General features: G+C 42.3%; 1 protein-coding gene across 1 annotated transcript in view; it reads right to left on the reverse strand.

The window, feature by feature from the left end:
• LOC133021724 (E3 ubiquitin-protein ligase SMURF2-like) overlaps positions 1-20,799 on the reverse strand; it is a 62,127-nt gene that overhangs the window by 4,924 nt on the left and 36,404 nt on the right. The window contains exons 7-17 of the mRNA XM_061088692.1: positions 20,279-20,362; positions 18,574-18,785; positions 16,551-16,635; positions 14,332-14,490; positions 13,336-13,389; positions 5,530-5,743; positions 2,128-2,231; positions 1,923-2,037; positions 1,314-1,492; positions 597-734; positions 293-413 (exon numbers count right to left, since the gene is read on the reverse strand). Of these exons, the coding sequence (XP_060944675.1) occupies positions 293-413; positions 597-734; positions 1,314-1,492; positions 1,923-2,037; positions 2,128-2,231; positions 5,530-5,743; positions 13,336-13,389; positions 14,332-14,490; positions 16,551-16,635; positions 18,574-18,785; positions 20,279-20,362 (1,465 nt within the window). The remainder of the gene's footprint in view (positions 1-292; positions 414-596; positions 735-1,313; positions 1,493-1,922; positions 2,038-2,127; positions 2,232-5,529; positions 5,744-13,335; positions 13,390-14,331; positions 14,491-16,550; positions 16,636-18,573; positions 18,786-20,278; positions 20,363-20,799) is intronic.

Here is a 20,799-nt window from a genome sequence, read left to right on the forward strand (position 1 = left end):
TACTGGTCAGGCTGTAGAAGGCGTGTTCTATTTTCACGTGAGTTGCTACCAAGCCTTTAAGACACTTCACCACATCTGTCCAGCCTACACCCAACATCTGGTTCTTCCTGCTCTTCCAGTTAGCCAGTTTAGCTATACCATACAGGAAGTTAACCAGGGCGGTCGTTTCTCTGTTTCTTTTTTCGTATTTAGGCCCAAAAACAAACAGAGAGAGAGAGAGAGAGAGAGAGAGAGAGAGAGAGGATGCTAATGATCGCAGTAAACAGGGATGAGATGACTCAGAGAGCTGTACCTCCAGTTCCTTCTCGTCGAAGGCTTTGAGAAGGTGTTCAGGTATAACCTCATTGAAGCCTTTCTGCAATGCCAGAAACTGAGCCTCGATGCCATGAAGGAACCGCCAGCTCACGTACAACCTGCGGAGCAAGAGAAGGGGGGGGGGGGGGGGAGGGAGGGGAACGTGAGAAACATACAAGTTGTCTGTCAGACAACAAACTCCAGACTCCTCTTCACCATGCCGAGCTCAAGGAGACGTGACGCTCTGCACAGCCACTGGAGATCTGTGTGAAAGCAGCGGGGGGGATAATCCTCCTCCTTACCTGACGTACTCCTTCTTGGTGTCCTCTGACACAGGGATACTCTTGCCGTTAGGTTTCAGTTCATGTTGGATGATTTCTCCGTAGGCGTTGTGCTCCACACAGAAAGTGTGGTCCAGGACACCAGTGATGTCATTGTCCCTGAGCAGAGAGAGAGAGGGTCAGTCACGACTGGCATTTGATTCTATATTTCTATTTCTTTATATTCCTTCATCCAAGTACTGCATGCTACTTGCTACATGCTACGTGATGACTTTCTGCTGCTGTAACAATGAAAATCTCCCAATTGCGGGACTAATAAAGGACTTCTTAATCTCAATCTTCTTAATCTGAACTATATTTGAGCAATTTTACAACTTTGCATTGTCAGTGATGATTCAGCGAGAATGAATCATAAGAACATGTAAAATGATCAATTAGATTATCTGTCGGGATAAGAATGACTCCTGACTAGGCTTTTTGTGACTAGATGTTCAACTGATGTAGCAGCAGAGGGCAGTAAAGTCATTAGAATTAGTTTGGTATTTGTTAAACTGTTGAGAACTGAATGGTGCATTGATGCCTTTAGTGTATATATCAACATTATTCTTTCACCCTGTCTCAAATCAGAAAGCCAGAACAAAGTTATAGCAAGTGCAAAATTAGCGTTTTGAAATTGTGTATTTCCACACTTATTAACAAGAAAAATATAATATGTTGCCTGGTAAAACAAGGTCTTACAGGATCCAGACGAGGCTGTTGTGGAGGTCGGGATCGACAGACTCCATATCGTCCAGCGTGATGGGTTTCCCCAGCAGCTGTTTGTAGAACGGCAGAGTGAAGCCTCCGTCGATGTAGTGGCCGTGGAACACCGCCATTCCCATGATGCGACCCACAAAGTGGAAGTACGACAGGTGCTCCTGCAGATGAAACCAGAAATATTGATAGGAAGAATTTAATTAATACTTCTTTAAAGAAAAATTCAGTTTATAGGTCGCATACATTTTTAGCACAAAGCACAATTAGCCAGGACACGAGATAGTCATTTACTGCTCTATCAAACTGCAGCATGAACATAAATCAATCTATATTAATACCGAGGAGAATTCGATAATTGAAATAATGTTATGTCACAATGACACTCTTGCTCTTTAAAAGAAAAATCGAATTTGCATAGTGTCAAACGACTGCTGAAATGTGACTCGAGTTTGAACATCCAACGATTTCCTGCCAAGATCTGTGCAGATGTTTAAACAAAAAGATATTTTACTTTTTCATCTACATCTAATGACTAAAAAACACCAATTCTTCACAAATATGACTATGAAACGAAATAATATAATAAAATACCGGGTTGACGGCAGAGTCCGGATTAATCTGTAGAGTGTAGATGTCATCTCTGGAATACTGGAACAGGCCGTAGTACGGGTTGAGCATCTCATGGGACAGCAGGTATAACCACTCCCTAACAAACACACACAGACTCTCAAACAAACATAAAGGATGTAATCTGGCTTTGTCAATAACAAGCAGAAAAGTAAATAAGAGTCTTTACCTTGCCACTCCACCGTAGTCCAGTCCCTCCTCTCCTCTGAACTTGATCATCAGTCTTTTCCAAAGATCCTTTGGACGCATTTTCATCACCTGTCGGTACGACTCCTATGATTCAACACACAGTAAATTCTATATTAAACAGTGCATTTAAAATGCTACTTTTAATGTAAAGCTTTGCTGGTGTGTGTGTGTGTGTGTGTGTGTGTGTGTGTGTGTGTGTGTGTGTGTGTGTGTGTGTGCATACAAACATGATGTGAGCAGAAGTTGAACGTCAACAAACAAACATTCGATTTTTATGGGACTAACAAACGTTCAGAGAGCCCACGTAGTAATGATGGGTGGGAGGAAGACCGCAGAATAACACTGGACTGGACTATTGGAGCTGTGTGTGAGCTTTGTCACTTGACGCTTAGGTCATGGAACTATGATTGTCAACATGAAGGAATGTTTTCATCGCAGATGTAGATGGTTTTCTTCTCTACAGCTCGGGATTGACATGTAGAGCAGAGGCAGGAAAACAGACTGGTACGATGTCACAATAGCTTAGTCCTGGACACTATTAGCATTCAAGGATAATTCAAAACTATCAATTACTGTGAAAATTAAAAAAATTTAATAAAATTTTCCTTTGGAGGCTCATGGGCAGAGGATGTTAAATATTGATTAGCCTTGTGGTTTGTAAATATGGGATATACGAATAAAAATATTTTACCAGATGTTACTGTCAAGTATTGTCAATGAGGTGTTGGCAGAATTGTGGACAACGTACTGGACCGTTGTGCTGAAGAAGAAGCTAAGGTGCAAGGCTAAGCTTTAAATTTAGCAGTCCATCTACGTTCCGATATTTACCTATGGCCATGAGCTCTGGGTAAAGACCAAGAACACAAGAATGCTCATACAAGCGGCTGAAATGAGTTTTCACCGTCAGGTGTCTGGGCTCAGCCTCAGGGATAGGGTGAGGAGTTCAGCCATCTGGAGGAAGCTGGGAGTAGAACCGCTGCTCCTTCACTTAGAAAGGGGATTTCTAATCAGGATGCCTCCTGAGCGCCTTCTATTGAGGGTTTACTGGTGACGCCCAACTGTGAGGAGGCCCAGCGGTCGTCCTCAAACTCGCTGGAGGGACTACATGTGCCATCTGGCCTGGGAACATTTCGGGATCCCCCAGGAGGAGCTGGAAAGCGTGGCTGGGGATTGGGTTGTCAAGAATATCCTGCTTATCGAGCTGCCTCCAAGACCCCAGCTCGGACAAGCAGAAGAATATGGATGGTTGGGCAAAAAGAAGCTACAATAAAGAAATAACATTTCAGATGCATTTTGATATTTCTGCTCTTACCCCCTTTTGTCACCCCCACCTCTCCCAGTTTCCTCTTTACATTACTCTGTTTATAAATGGCCTATCAGCAGAACTGCTACAACGTTTATCTGAAACTGCTAACACAGGAGTCAACATTTCAGGTAAAGCACAGTTACAATGTGCTTGACAAGCATATTGATTAGGAAAACAAAATGTATAAAAAGTGTCTAAAATAATAAAAAGCCTCATAGCATTAATGGCTGCACGTAAAGAGAGGGACTCATTGTTGATCACATGTCTAATTGTGACAGAGAACATGCATTACAAGGAAATCCCACTGAGCATTGCAGGCTCATGCACACTCGTGCACACTGGGTCTGTGAAGCTGGTTTTCACACTTCACTTTCCCCTTCCACAGCTGTCACGTGGAAGGGGGGTGAAGTCATATTTTTCATTGCTCCACTTGTAGTTATTAAGTTATGTCTGGCCCCTGCACACTTGCCACTGCTGCCTGAGCTCCTTTTCTCACCCGCTCTTTCTTTCCTCCTCCCCTCCTCCCCTGTAGCTGTTGAAATCATCCAGAAAGAATGCCTCTGCCTTAGTAGAACAAATGATTGGGAGAGCAAGAAAACGAGAGACGGAGGACAGGAGAAGAAAAGGAAAAAATAAACCTTTTTTTTGTGGTGTTGTGGAGGTCTTTTTGTTCTGCCTTTCCCTGGAAAACTTAAAGTGGTTCCGAGTAGTGGTTCTGTGCTGCCTCGGGCCCCTTTCGGGCAAACATCGTAAACAGGGTGAAAAAAGGCCAGTAAAATCCAACTATCCAGGTTTGCCATTGTTCTCATGGATGTTTTAGACTTTGCCTGTCAGCATGCGATGCTCTGATGCACAATGATGAATTTTACAAACACGTGATCAATGCACGTCACATAAAATTCATGGTAACTATCAGTTGTGTGCGTGGGTTTTACAGCTATGGTCTTATTTTGATTTTTATGGTTTAATGAACATGAAGACATTTTTGCGTTTGAGCGTCATGTTAATGATCAGAACTATGTTAAGACAATAATCTGCTCTGCTGAAGTGAAACAGTGTAGTGAAGTTTGCGTGATGGTTCATGATCTGTGAACATGAAGGAAGTGTTCTTATTCGTTTTGCAATGTAGCTACTATGACTGCTCTCAAGAGCATTAGGCTAATAAAACAATTGCTTTGTTATCATCTTGCATGGCTGCATAGAGAGAGATATATTTTGCATGTGCTACAAAAAAACTGTGTGCCATTAACACATTTCCTGCTGAAGCACCAATGTGATACGGTTTTTGTGTACTTGTGTTTGAAACAGCTGCTTTTGTGTGGACTGTGGTGTGATCATTTGCTTGTGTGTGAGGTGGACTGATGACAGGTTGTTATTTTACTTCCAAGTTGTTATCTGTCATAGGAGTAAAAACCATGGTTATCAAAACCATACTCCCATCCACCCATTATCATAATAGCACCTATCCTTAGAGGGTAGTAGGGGGAGCTGGAGCCAATCCCAGCTGACATTAGGCGAGAGGCGGGGAAGACCCTGGACAGGTCACAGGCGTATCACAGGGCCAACATACCGAGACAAAGAATCATCCACACTCACCATCACACCTTCAGTCAATTTAGAGTCTAACCAAACTTCAATCTGAGAGGAAGCCAGAGTATCTAAAGGAAACCCACCCTGACATGGGTAGAGCATGTAAACTCTACACAGATGGACCCTGGTTGAACGAGGGATTCAAACCAGGAACATTTTTGCTGTGTACACACCAACACACACGGTTTCCCACTTTAGTTTTTGTTCCTATTATAAGTAATTTATACACTTTCTTAATCCAATATAAATATATAATTAAGATAATGATTTTAAAGAGAGTTGAACTGCCAATAAGAATATATATTGATGTTTTTATTTTAGTGCATTATACTTACCATCTTTGCAGCCTGTGCTACAACACTATCAACCTCTGTAGCACCAGTGCTATGTGCAAAAAAGAAAAAGACCAAAAAACGTGCAGCCCTGGTTTTGTGTTAGTCCGTGTATTAAACTGTGTTGTGTAATGTATTTGGTTCTTTTTAATACCTCAAATATTTCCTCACGGCAGACCTCGATGCGACAGTGGCCGGCCTGGGGTTGCTGCTGAGACAGTTCCTGCCGCAGGATCTTCAGCTTCTGCACCAGGTCCCTCTTGTATTTGGGCACCGTCAGGCACTCTGCTTCTTCGGGCAACTGCGCTGGCGACAGAGCTTGCTGGGGGGCCCCAGGACCTCCCTGTTCCTTCAGCTGAGGCGGATGACTGGAAGGAAGAAGGCGGTCGAAAAGGAGGTGGACGATGAGCAGTCAGCGAGAGGTGGAGGGGAAGAGGAGCAGTCGGGGGGGAGATCAGCAGAGCGTGAGGTGAGTGACATGAAAAAGGGACACAAGGGAAAAGACAGAACAGTAATTTGTCAGCATGATTTATCATCTACTTAAAAAGCAGTAATGAATAGTTTGTCCTGAGCTGCCCTCTCCAAAGGCCAATGTCCATTCGGTGTACTGCAGCCGTTTACTGTCACATGGTCATAGTCATATTTTTTAGATTGGTGGAGGCAACAGATTTTTTACAGAGAAAAAGGTACGAGGGATACGTCCTGAAGGGAATTCCTCAGCCCCTCCATCTCAGATATCCTCATACCGCTGAACCAGGGAATTTGGTAAGAAATTCCCTCACCCTCCTGTCAAAGCAAAGAGCCCTGAAATATCAACCCCAGGAAAGACCGAGTGAGGGGGATAAAACCTGAGCAGGCAGAGAGACACACAAAGGAAGAAAAGAAGAGTGTTGGAGGGGCTGGTGCCTCTGGCTAGTATCTCTCAATGTCTAACCCCTTAAACTTTAATTATTTTATACAGCCCCTAAATATCCAGCTGTGTGAGTCATCAAATCTTTTGCATCCCCAAAAAATCTTAACTTATGTCCAAAGCCTTCAGAAGCTGACTGACACGATTGATTTCCAACCTACTGGAAACCCTTGCCCACCATCAACCACGACTGGAACTTAAATCATCCAACCGATGGAGCTGCCACCTTTCCTTATTCTTATCCAACAGTCTTTTTTTCTGACAATATGGCACTGCATCTCTCTGGGCTATAAATGATGTTCTGATAAATGTAAAATCCAGCCCCTGCAGTGTGTTCATGTTTGCCTGGCCAAAGTGCAGCACTGTTTTGCAATTTCCGATGAGCACGGTTAAGTGAGGTAAAGAGCGTGAGCTGGGAAACATGCCTGTCACCGAGGATCTCAACTCAGGGAATTTAAATCCTGAGCTGTATCCACCTCTGCTCTGTTGCCATTCAGAGCCTGTATATTCTGAGAAAGGCTGAGATACATTCTTATACGCTTTTGGCAGAGATGTGTGCCATGGTCAGTGTTGTAGTTCTGGCCTCCTCTGGCGCTCGCTGTTGTCTTGGTGGTGAGATGTCTGGGTGGGCCTCGTAAAAACATAATCTCGCAGGACAGCAGCCCTTGTTTCTCTGCGGAGAGATGCTGAGCCAGCAGACGACTTCTAGAAAAGAGGCGACTGTCCTCCGCCGAGGGAGGAGTGTTGAGGCTGCTGCTGCTGCTGGCCAAACAAAGGCAGCAAAACAAGAGGGCTGAATTGGTATCTTAAGGAAAGAGAGGCCTTCTGAGGTAGCAGCATGTAGCCACCCACGTGTTGCAACACTCATTGTACTTTTGGGTTCTTTGGTTCAGTAGATTGAAAAAGGCCTCATCTATATGGGCTTTCCAAACTAAATGGGTGCAGTGTTTCACCAGTCTATCCCTGTATAATCAAGTCCACTGCTATTTATTTTATTGGCAGGCGCCGAGGCTCCTAGCATGTCAAAGAAAGGGTAAGACTGCAACAGAGCAGTCCTGAAAACCACTTAAGGAAGGAGGAGGGGAAGAAAAGATGACCTTAAAACAAAACGGAATGAGTTGCTTTTGGCTGGGAGGTTCAAGAACCATATAATAAAGCATAATTTCAGCGCACTTTTTTTTTCCTTCGGAGGACACGGTGTAATTAAAAATACGTTTCGACATAGTTCATCGTCTCTGGTTTCCAAACGGGACGAGCTCTGCATATTTGATGGTAAATATAGAAAATACAAGCACAGCAGAGCTGGAATATCTGCCTGAGACGAAGAAAAAAAAAAAGGTTCCAATTGCTGTGACAGCTCGGGTGAAATACGAAGTTTGGAAAGAAATATAAACTTTCAAATTCAATCTGAGAGCCAGATGATTTTATTATTGTTATTCCAAGGTGGAAGGAAAGAAGCTGAAGAAGTCAAGAAATGAGGGAGCGAACATTTTCCTGAACTGGATCACCTGCACCTGAACCTGCGGAGTCATGATCGGCCTCCATCCTTCGTGTGAGCAGTGGAGGCAGACTGGGTGTGTGTCAGGCGGGGGGGGAGCAGGCCCACGAGAGCTAGTCTGCATGTATGTTTGTGTAGGACAAAGTATACTCGCCCCTTTTACTGTGGCAGCTGGCACAGGTGGGCTGCAGTGAGTGTTGAGTAAGTGTAGGGGTGTGAAAGCAGCACCAGCCGCCACAACACTCCCACTCTGCACCCCCTCCCCACCCAGCCCAGAGAATCAAAGGGTCCTTTATGAGTTGTTCTGCTCAGAGTATCAGCTGCTGCCCTGCTCTTTACACTGGCCTGGAAAGCAGGGAGGGCAGACAGGTCAGGCAAAAAGTGGAGAGCGATACTGCCGACGCTGCACAACATGGAGGCAATGTGTACATATATACAGTATGTATGTGTGTATGTGTGTGTGTAATTTACTTGGATAAATATGTGTGTTTTGCCAGTTAAGATGTGACCTCTAACATATTTCCCAGCTGCCAAGCACCCACATCTGCACACTACCTTCTCCAAAAGTACATGAAGTACAGGAAACCAGCAGCAGACAGACTGTGGTGATGAGACTAAAATATCTGAAGACACTTTCTGAGAATGAAAGATTTGCAAAAATCCGCCATGACAGAAAATCTGCTTTCATTTGATTTTCATGAACAAATCATGATGAAAAATATGGCAAAGTTACTAAATCAAGACATGTCGAAATAATGTACAAATCAAGTAAAATTGTGAACAAACATCACTCACTTTATTTCCCACACAGGCTGCTATCTTCTTAAGGCAGATTCACGCTCAGTCGTGGATACGAACCCTTAACTCCCCCCCCCCCCCCCGACCTCTACCACACACATCAGCCTACACCAGGGCTCAAATTCACATACCACGATATTACCACCACAGGAGCAAAAAGTTCAGACACAGTGCATATCATAGATATCCTGGGATTTGATGCTAATCTTACTTATATTTCAAAGGTTACATATACCACACAGCCATAATACACCAAATTTAATCAGCACTTTTTAACACATCAATGCAAATATCGAGATTAAATCAGGGGAAGATTTATAAATTGATTGAAAGAAAAGCCACCAAACTAAAAGCCAGAGCCAAACCAAAATACCAACAGCAAACACTGATGTAATCTTGCAGACATAAACTATGAGCTGGTGCAAGACAGGAAGCTGGGTATGTGAGAAACAGTGTGGCAGACCACAGTAATGTAGCTGTGTCTGACTGTCAGACAACTCCAGGCTTTCATCATTCTGAGGTCAACGACGATGTGGCTGTCGGAGTCACATTTAAACCAAGACGTGTCCTGGTGGCGCAGTCAACTGAGGTGCCAACTGTAGATTCACAGTGATGAAATATCAAATCTGTTCCACGCCATTTAATCTCACAGACGTCTGATGACAGGATGTTAAAGGATACACATGGTCAGAGATGCAAATTAAATCAGTTGCTTAAGCTCAAACTACCGACAATGCATCTACAGGCTTTGTCAGCAGGTCAATCAGAAAAAATACTTATTTTTTCTATTCAACCCTTTGTTTATTTAAATCTGTTTCTTTATATATTGTCTTTCAACCTTTAGTCTGTGTACCTGTCACTTGGAATCTGCTGCACATGAGAGCTACCGCCATAGATTGAATGAATTCTGTGGGAAACGCTGCAGAGAAAGTGACATTAAATCCCTGGATCCACCTTTTAACTCAGATCCACACCATGGGTTCTTCCCTGACTTTCTATCGAGTTTTGAGCTAATCTGTGCAGTAGTTTTTGTGTAATCCTGCCAACTAACAGACAGACACAATGAAAACGTAACCTCCTCAGTGGAGGGAAAGTTGATCAAATAAAACACTTGCACACAGACAATCAGAGCGTTAAACTTGTAAACTGTTACAAGGTTTTGACGCTCAAAACCAGTCAGTAAATTATTTTATGCATTAGGTGCTGGAAACCTTAAACGTTTCTCTCCCAATTCAGTCCAGACTTCGGGAACAAACACAAAATGTCCAGAGAACTAAGATAATGATGTCCATGATTCCAGTTTAAAAGAGACAATAAATAAGTAGGAATTATGCCCAGAATGGTTTTATATATGAACACACACACAACAGTGACTGAGGCAATGCACTAAAGAGGGAGACCAATCTGATACTTTGTAATAAAATGCTGCATGATAAACGCTAGGCAGCATGTGAAGACAATAAATTAGATCAAAACAATATCTATGCAACCATGTAGATATTCGAAAAAAAGCTTTCGGTTTAGTTTTGGTATATTCTTAAACCCCGCTCCCATAAACCAGCATTCAATCTCTGTGTATGAAAACAGGTCATTGCATTAAAGCAGGGTGATGATGGTGTGGGTCTATGTGCATGTGTGCGTGCGTGTGCGTGTGTGAATGACAGAGGAGATGACAGGGTGGGGGAGGTGTAGAGATTAGAGGATGACAAGATTTGAACAAGGGCAGTGGAAAAGAGGATAGATGACTCGGCAGAGAATTGTAGTGGTTCACAGTTCGACTGGTTGCACTGGTTTCTCATACCTAAGGATAAGGAATAATAAGATTAACACTGACCGTTGCGGTTTCTTTTAATGGGCCTGCTGTCAGACACCCTATGTGTATTTGAGCCTCACTCACAATAAATAATACAACATCATGTCTGGGTCGTTAAAAGCCCGCCCAATAAAATACAGCTTTTCAGAGCCAAAGACAGTCGGCAGTCTCATCAATATAGTTTGTACTACACTTGTCTAATTAGATTATTTATCTATCACAAAGGGAAAATAAATCCTTGCATAAATACTGTGTGAGCATTTTTGAAAATCAACTGAAGTTGACACTAAATACTATCGCCAGAGGTTTAATAAGGACGAGACGTACTTAGGCAGAAGTGGCGTTGCCAGTTTTTGTCTAACAACTGTCCAACTATTTGGGTTTGAGCTCATATACCTTCACAGTCTGCCTATTATACTTATCATATATAACGTTTTTTGGGGGAAAAAGAAAACCATGATTTCTTGACACATTCAAGTTCTACTTTTCATTGCTTGAAATTCATTGGCTGATTTGATTAGTCCTAAAAGCCAGAATAAATATCTGATTTGCTTAAACTTTTTCAACAACCTGAAATGCCACATATCCAAATTTGGCAAAGACTTCTGTCATTTATTTATTCAGATATAGGCCAAATAAAGTGCAAACAATTACTGACATCAACTGTTTGTAGAGAGAGTTTTAATCAATCAGTACACATCTAAAAAAGCTGCATTCAAAATAGAACTTGTTAATTTTGACCTTACCAAAGCTCTAAAACTTTGTCTGGACTTTCTTCAAATCTCTCCTAATAAGGAGTCAGACAAGCAGTTAATGATGCAGACTGGAGAACATAGCTGAGCTTCAACTCACAACCAGGGGCTATTCTGACACATATGGATACTATTTAACCAAATGACCAGATGTTGATTTCTCAAACATGTCTGTCGTGCCAGCCGCTGTTATTGCAAGAGATCTTGACTAAGAACTTGCTCAAAAAGCCAAAAGGGAAGAAAATCTCTACATCTCCATGTTGTGGCGATTTCTGCCTCATACATGTGCAGGCTGGAAGCAAAGGAAATTACAAGACAGCCAACAAACCTTTAAACAATCCTAGATTTCAGTTTGTCATACCGTTTCTTTTCTCACGGATTCATATATAACAATCACAAGTTCCTTCCACATGAATTGCTTCTTCTTCACAGATGCTTTAACTAGCCATCACTTTCACTAAATGCAAAGTTGAAGAGCAAAAACACAGCTTAGGTCTTCAGCACATGTGTGTTCGCTGAGTCTATGAGAACTGGTACTGCGCTAACAGATGCTGTGCTAACACGTGTTTTGTATTATTCTCCCTAGCGGGGTCGGCTTTATCAGGCCTCTCTGCTGGCTTAGCTGGCTGCGAACTGAGCTCCAGTGAAGGCAGACTGCTGACAGAGAGCACAAACACACTGAAAGATGGACTGACAACTCTCCATTACACACAGCCAGGGTTAGGGGTAGGGTGAGTGTGTGTACTTTTCCTACAGCATTAATTCAATCTATGGTGGTGCACATGTAAACACATGAAATACACTCACACACACAACAAATTCCGAGTGACAGCTACACAGATTAAAGAGTGACAGATAAATTCTCACGTGAGAGAAAGAACTACATTGATACCACAACTTAAAAAACGATGAAGTCTGACTGTCTGTGTGGACGGTAAAAACAGACAATAGCTCACAGTAGCATGACAGCATACGCAAGCATGTGGCAAATAGTGCTGCACACTCCAAGTTAAAGATCTATTGTGTTATTTTGAGAAGCGTAAAAAAAACATTTGGTTCATTATGAAACTAAAACAAATTAAAATATGGTATATATAATTAATGAGAAACACTGGTTCTTGTCTTGTAGATCTGAGAGGCAACTTTTGTTCAAAAAGACATGATTTTAGGGTTAAAGATATATCGCGTTATTGATAATTATTGCGATATAACTTTTCCTCGGTAGAAATTTGAGACATGATGAAATAATGTTGATAGAATGGATAGAACTCATCCCCTTCATGTTGTTACAGACAACATAACCGGCCAATGAGAATGATAATAGTGCCGCACTGAACCAATCATGTGGCTGGAATAGAGTTACACCCGCTTCAGGTTAGGTTGACGCACACAGCACAGGAGCAGCAGCACATGTCTTAATGTTTGGGCTCCTGCAGAGAGGAGGACGCCTCTGCATCTATACAGGGACTGAACATAATTAGGTTTTCAGCTACGTTCATTGTTTCAGCGGTTTAAACACCAGCACTCATCTAAAGTTATTAGGACAACTACAAGATTGATGTTTAAAACTGAGTATGTACCTTTTCACTGTAGTGGTTTGTATCAAATGTTCTAAGTAAGGTGCGTTGGCACAGGATGATTGTACGAGCAAGTAAAATCGTTTTTTTGCATGAGAAAATAAAGTTTTTACATAAACACAAATATGCAAAAAAAGAAGAAAGATAAGTGTGTGTCATGTCTGTGCCTTGAGCTTCAATGACACTCAGGGTCAAATGGAAGGTCAGCTCTGAAGAGGTTCCACAAAACATGCACTTAAACACATAAATGTGCATGTGTATATATTGATACACACCGACTGGACATTCCAATGTGGAAGTCAGCATTTTCTATTTATAAATATGTAACTGTGTGTGTGTGTGCGTGTGCGTGTGTGTGCGTGTGTGTGCGCGTGTACAGTATGTGTATGTGTGTGTGTGTGAAGCTGTGATTGACTTGCTGCTGAAACTGCTTTATACAGACAGCTGTGAGTATGAAAATGTCTTTCAGCCTGTGAGTGCTGATCACATTGTTGTACATTTATGTCACAGACCATGTGCAAATGGGAAAAACCATACAGACAGTTTCCTACATGCAAGTGTGGGAATGTGCATATTTGTCAGACTGTGTGTGTGTGTGTGTGTGCGGGTTACCTGAGGTTAGTGTTTTGGCTCTCCGTGGCCACACGGGAACCATTGGAACTTGGGCTGCAGGAGAAAAGAGAAGGGGAGGAAGAGACAGAGGAAAACAAAGAGGGAGAAAATGACAAAAAAGAGGAGGTGAATGACAGAGGAGAGGAATACGGCATAGAAAACAATGGGGGATATCATTTTAAAAAGGAACAATGACAGAGGAAAGGACACAGAAAAAATGATACAGAGGAGAAAAGTCAAAAGAATATAAGAAAAAGATGAAATGGGGAAAAGAAAATGAGAAAAAGGACATAAGTAATGGAAATATACATAAGGAAGAGATACAGAAACAGTAAAAGGCCCAAACATGGACATATAAAAGGAGAGAGCATTGAAGAAAAGACAGCCGAGTCGTGAGAATGAGGAACAAGAGCAAAGACCATTGGCAGACACCGACGAGACAGAGAGAGAACAGGGGAAAAGAAGTTGGAGAACAAAAATATACGGTGAGATGAATGAAGCCAAGACAGTCATCAGTGATTATCTTACACCAGACATTTTCATTACTGAAGGACTGATGAATGTAGTGTGTATCACAGCTCCCCCCCCCCTCATTTCAGGTTATCCCGGCATCAACAGACAGAGTCATCATTTCCATATTCAGGACAGACAGTGCGAGTGTAAAGACATGGTCAGCTCATCAATACAAACATACTCTTCACAGATCTTTGAAGGATAAGTGGTATTTTTTAAGATCCAATGGCATCCAACTCTTATCCTCTTGGTTGTTATTTTATGTGTTTTAGAGTCTCCACCTAACCCAATCCCAACCTGCATGTCAAACTGGGATAACCCATGTATCACCATGCTGCCCCACAAAGCGGCCTCATAATTTACCATTTCTGTTTTGGAGGAGTTATGTAGGCGTACAATGTTTCTTTTATTTATAAAAAGAAAAAAAATGGAACAATAAAAGCCATTATTTGTCCATGGTAACGCAGTTTGTGACACACTCACTTGAGTACTAGGTGCAGGTTAGCAGACAGTCGTGGGTCTGTGAACTGTGTTGTTCGGTTGTTGTGGTCAACAAAGTAGACGCGGCCGGTGGCTGTGTTTCTGATCTCCCAACCTGGAGGCAGTGGGCCGAGCTCCTCACAGTTCACGTTGCTCAAGTCCCTGAACAAAATAAATAAAAGTCATTAGCTTCAATGATTCTACAGGTTAAATCAAATTCTGAATTAAACTAGAAATACAAACATACTGTATAAAGCAACAGGGCCTGCAGACCAAAAACAGGAGTCAAGTAATTTAGGAATTTCGAATTATGATGCCTTTTTATATGACTGAATGGTCTCAGATGGGAGAAAATGTCCTCTTAACATTATTTGGTATTTTATTGTATAATTGAGTACGGTATTGACAAAGTTCCGATTTTTATCTTAGAATTAAACATCCTGCTCTGCAGCAGTGACACAAGTGTCCTCACGTATGATATTTAGTTAATTTATTTTCTAAACAACATAAATATGAACACCCTCTTGAATAAATCCTTAATTTAAAACAAAGGATAATTTTAATAACTACAACCCAACATTAGTCCATCAACTACTGATTTAGTGACAGAACATATATGAGGGATTTGATTTGGGTTAACATTTACATGAAGATTTTCACAGAAGCTTCACAAGAATCATACAATCAAAAGACCCAGGACCATTAGCAGCATGAACATGGCCATTAGCCACCTGACAAAGTTACTGCTCCAATTTCTAGATTCTTCTTCTGTCCAGCACACTGACATTTCTGTGGGTAGAAAAGTCCTGATCTGGGACAAGGCCGTAGCCTCAGGAGGTCTTGTGATTATGTGTGTGTGTGAACACTTTGTCCTTGTGTGAAGTCAGGGACAAAGAACATGCCTCGCTGCACTCATCACAAAATACTGGGTCATTTTAGTGGCTCTGTCCAAGATGACCAAACCCAGGGTTGCTGCTGTGAGTTGGACGTTACACGCATGTGCTTCATCACCGAGCAGCGGCTACACCGTGACATGGCCAAAAACGTAACGCAATAGCACTGCCTGCAGTCTCCGGTGAGTTAACTAGTGGACTATTGAGAGTTGGTGAAATAGTTTGATGGAATGCAGGACCACTGTGTTCAGATCAACATCTGTACAGAAATGTTCTTGTCGCTCGGTGTCGGACTCAGAGGTCAGTATTTTGGCTGACTCCGACTTCAGCATGAAATTTGACTAACAGGACTGTTTCTATGCAATTAAATGGGAAATCTGATTCAACCCAGTCACATCCAGCTTACTTTTGTCTGTTTGGGGAATATATGTCAGGTCGTATATAGGGATTAAAACAATACAGGCTGTCTGCACTGTGGAGCATTTATTATATATTCAAGTCAATATGTTCAATTGTGATACGAATCACTAATCTATCTACTAATTGCAGAAACCTCTATTTTTCTGTCTTTATGTGGAACTCCTATCTCGAGAACACTTCAATTGGTTGGCTTCACACTCGGCTTGTGTATTGTTAAGGGCCAAAGAAATAGCTTACTGCAATTTGGACATGTAATACGTGTAATAGGGCAAAAATGTATTAAAAGACAGGATGTTCACGGAGTTGAAAATGTCTTTGTCCTCAGATAAACTAGAGCAGAGGCTTGTAACTTGCGTGCCAAAACTGGCCAGACAGCAATAATATCATATAACCTGATCATTTGGATATTTCACTATTTGTATTTCAGCATATTGGACTGTCACAGACATTCATGGGTATCATGGGTTCAGATATCTGTCATGACAACAACATTCATATTATCACTTCCTCTTATGCAATCTGTCTTCAAAGTGAAAGCACAACCTTCGTGCGTTATACAGAGCAGAATTACAGAGCTTTTATTTTGAAAGGTGGGAACTTGGGCCTGAAGATTGGATCAATTGCTTAACTTCTGAAATAGCTGACATACAATGTAAAAAAAAAAAATTGAATAACAATCCAACAGTTATTTCTATAATTAATAAGTAAATAAGTAATTCAAAACTTTTATATAAGCCACGCACTTGAATTGTAATAAAGAAAAGTTTTCAAGTTTTTATGAAAAGTATTCAGAAAGTTTCAGAAGAATGCTGCAACCAGTATCACCACTAGTAAACACCCCATTCCAACAGGCAGGTCTGAACAATTAAGTTGTTTAAAATACACAATGAAAAATGCAAAGAAATTTACCTGGGTACCCGGGGGTCATGCCAAGTGCTGACTCCAGTCTGTGTGTGGAGGAAGTAGACCTGGCCCTGCTGAGTTGTTCTTTGCTCTAAAAAAAAACAAAAGAAAGTGGATTTTATTAAATTTGTCAAAAGACAAAAACAGCAGCGAAACAATTTGGAACTGTTGCAGCGACTCTTGTTGTGCAATGGAGTCCCGGTGGGCACCGGTGCAGATAGTGAGCGTGTGTATTCTGGAGAAGGGGAAGTCTGTTTATAATAGACGTGACAAGAAAACTGCTGGGACAATGTTGAACAAAGAGTTTGTGAGAGGTGTGTGCCAATGTAATCAATTAGTTCCCGTCCAGGCCCCAGTGGGCTTATCCCGAGAGTATGGGGGGATAAAAAACGCGAGGGGGGATTAATCAAAGACTTCCATGAGTCTGTTTCCTCACAGAGAGTTCCTTGATTTATCCTTGTTGCCTTGTTTTCTCTTTAAGGTTAGTGTGTGTGTGATGAAAATCATCCGGTCCAATTAATTTCTAAAACCAAAGGAAATGGAGAGTAAAGGGTTTAAGCCAAACCCACTAATATAATATACTGTAGACAAATAAGGGAGCTGGGGACACTGAGATGAAATCTGAGGAGAATGGTTCTCATTTATAATCTGTCACTGGCTTGTTGGACCTTTGATTCTATCTCACCCATTGATGAATGGAGTGTGTGTGTGTGTGTGTGTGTGTGTTGCATGGGCATGGTGTTCATGTATGTATATTCACCCACTAATCCATCACCACCCCCACTTCCTACTGGCACAACTCATTTCCGACCCACCTCTCCCAGTCTTTTTCTCCCCTCACACATTCCCCTTTTTTCCCTCACTCACTCTTTCTCTCTCACGCTCTCTCCTACCACACCCAGGCACCAGTTCAGAGGGTTCAGCTGAAGAAGAAAGCTCACTAGCTGTTGGGCATCAGTGACTCATTTTGTCCGACCTCGGCCAGCCTCAGTGGACACAGCAGGACATTTCAAAAGGGGGGCAGAGGTCCAACAGTGCCATTCTAAATCACTGGCACACAACCGCACACTTAGAATAATGCTTTATTTTACAGACTATGTGGGTATTGTGGGGCGCACTGTGGCCGACTATGAAAAATGTTCTTCAGCTTTTGCATTATTTTTCCGATGCATTTGAATGTCGTACGGTCAGCTGAAGAATTACAGTACAATAAGGAACAACCAGTTACTTAAAGGGCCTTTTCTGAACTGAGTACTCTGCTTTTGCTTGCTTCTCCTCGCTGTGAGAGTATCAGTCTGCAAAACTAAAACATTCCAACGCTGGAAGTGTTTGAAAACAGAGAAGAGGAGAGGAGAGGAGAGGAGAGGAGAGGAGAGGAGAGGAGAGGAGAGGAGAGGAGAGGAGAGGAGAGGAGAGGAGAGGAGAGGAGAGGAGAGGAGAGGAGAGGAGAGGAGAGGAGAGGAGAGGAGAGGCTGATTATTAACACACAGTAAGGTTTGAATGAAGTTGTGATGATGTGGTGCTGTGGGAAAGAGCAAGAGAGGAGGAGAAGAGGATTAACAGATAAAGTGAGAGTGAAAGAGAAAGAGCACAAAGAAACAGACGGAGAGAAAACAAGACAAGATGAAAGAAGAAGCACTTAAATTGTATTCTCGTCATTAAAAGTATAAAAGCCTGCAGGCGCCAAACAAGACACAGCATAAGAGCAACTCACTATGTTATAGGTTTGTTTATCTTGTATGTTGTTCGGGTATGACCTGAGACCTCATCAGCAACTCTGGTATCTGTACAATGCGATATGCCTGAAGCGTCCAAAAACACCCCAACTCTCAGTTGAGCTGCTGTGTGATCGGATCATGTGATGCTTTTGTTTCACAACAGTTCTGCGTGGGGATGAGCAGCTTATCGTATGATCACAACTAGACAATATGATGTGAGACCGTGAATGAGACACTTTTACAGAATGACATATAAACAGATATTCAGTTAGTAGAGGGGTTGCTTTTGTCTTTGTGTTTCCATCACTCACCGTAACCTTCGGGGAGGTCCGGCGGTGTATGCAGGTGTGTCCGACTCATGTAGTTACGATGCCGCTGCGATCGAACCCGTCTTTCCTGGATCCTGGGTTCACCTGGCGGGACACTGGCCTCTGCCCCATTGACGGGTGTCATCACTGGTGTGTTCTCGTCCACCACGCAGCTCAGTGGACGCCCTGATGGACTGGAGTACTCCGACGCCGGCCTGGGCGACAACAGAGAGTATGCATGTTCATGTGTAAATAGGTTATGGTCCCTTTAATTGTGGGTTCTTCAGAGTTGATTTATTTCTTTAGTGCTATTTTCTAGTTTCCATATTTCTACATTTTGCAAAAAAAAACATTGAATGACAGATTTGAAATTAGACACATTTTACAGCATATGGATAAAAGATAAGTTTGTTGCTGGGAACTGGATGAATGAATTGACAAGTGTGCAGGTGGAAATAAATTGAATGACTTTCGTCTTTATTGACCAGATGTGACTGTGCACAGTATTTAGCTCTACGTGCAGGAACCTGGCTGTGAAGAGTGCAAAGAGGTATGCAACTGGGAGTTGGTGTAACACGGCTTAAGTAGTAGGTGTTGCAGCTGTATTTCTTATTGTGATGTCTAGACATAAACACAAGTGTATTGTAATTATTGGAAAACAGTGTGTGTCATCAGTCCTCAAGGGGAAATAAAATATTTCATGGTTACAGTTAGGATTAAAGTGCTACGGATGATTATGGGTCTCAAAAACCAATGCAACCCAGAAGACTATAGTAGAACATTAAAGTGTGTTTGTGTCGGACATCTAGAGCAGATATCGGATAAGCAGACAAAAACACAAACAGACTGGCTCACTGACTCAGTGTGTGTGGACATGAATGTCTGACCACTGTCTGGCTGTCGACCCACCTGCTCCCCCCTCAACTCCCTCTGCCTCCAATGCCCAATGAATTTGCACCTCTATCCCCTCTTTCTATTGTCCGGTCTCTATGTTCCACTAGTTCTCCCAGTCTCTGAGCCAAGCTCAAGTATTCCCTTCCAATGAGTGCTCTCACAAATAGCTGATGGACGACATTACATTTGTCATCAGTCTTTTTCATTGACCTTCTTGTCTTCAATCCTCGTACACAATCCCAAACTGACAATCCTCACCATTTCCATATACCTTGTGTGCTTTGCTGCCTTGGGACCACAATAGAGATATGGAGTTATAGAGGGTGAGGCGGTGGAGGACTGGTGCTATTATTTTTTTTTGTTGGATACTACCCAAAAGGCTCCACTGATATGAGCCAAGTAGGGAGGCGACAGTTGTTCCTGCAGGAACAGGGGCCAAGTCAAACCTGGCTGCCCAACTGGCTGGCTAGTTTCATAAGGTGTGTGTGTATGTGTGTGTGTGTGTGAGTGTGGTGCAGACCAACAGACTGTTATTGTTGTGTTGTGAGTTGAGCTAAGTGGAGGGTTTCTTTTCTTTTGAAAAGGAAACTGCAGGAAGGTACAAGCACTTCAATAGAACCCCCCTCGCTTTTCTGTAAAAGGTCAAGTTTGTTGTGGATTACAATAGTGTGACTGCTGCACTACACACTGTGGCATGTTGAAGACGACAAGATTTGAGCCATTGGAAAGCTTGCATTTTTGCATGGCTCACTTTTATACTAGTCTACATCATCTGAGGTGATATTCGGGGATGTCTGCGTGTGTGCAGGTGTACCTGGTAGGTCTCTCCCATTGTGTGGTACGTGTGATGTGGTTCAGATACTGTATCCTTCCAGAAGCTGTCCTCCTCTCCTCCCACCTGATTCATGACATGTCAAGACAAACAGGTTAGAATGTATCATAATGAAACATAAACAAATCAATGTCCACAATGAAAACGTATACAGTAGCAGTAATATTCACAGTTATTGTTCCCCATTTCAGTGGCTACATCCTTTAAAGACTACATTTCAAGACTGACTGTGTCAAAGGACTGTCACATTTCGAATACTACTTCAAATGTGGCAGACAAATTCATGCCTTCATCCGAGAGAAACAAAGGCTCCAACAGGTGGATTTGGTTAAAAACAATCTTTCAAAAAGGTAATAGCGCCAGCAAGCGACGAGATCGGATACTTGAGTATCATGCTTTAATTCAACCAAACAGTTTGAACATGTGCACTGTTGCACGTGTTAAAAAAACAAGGGGCTTAAAAATGTTCTTGTCAGGTCCAACTGCAGCTCTGTTGCTAGGCA

Source organism: Limanda limanda, chromosome 2 (genome assembly GCF_963576545.1).
Source record: "Limanda limanda chromosome 2, fLimLim1.1, whole genome shotgun sequence".
Lineage (NCBI taxonomy): Eukaryota > Metazoa > Chordata > Actinopteri > Pleuronectiformes > Pleuronectidae > Limanda > Limanda limanda.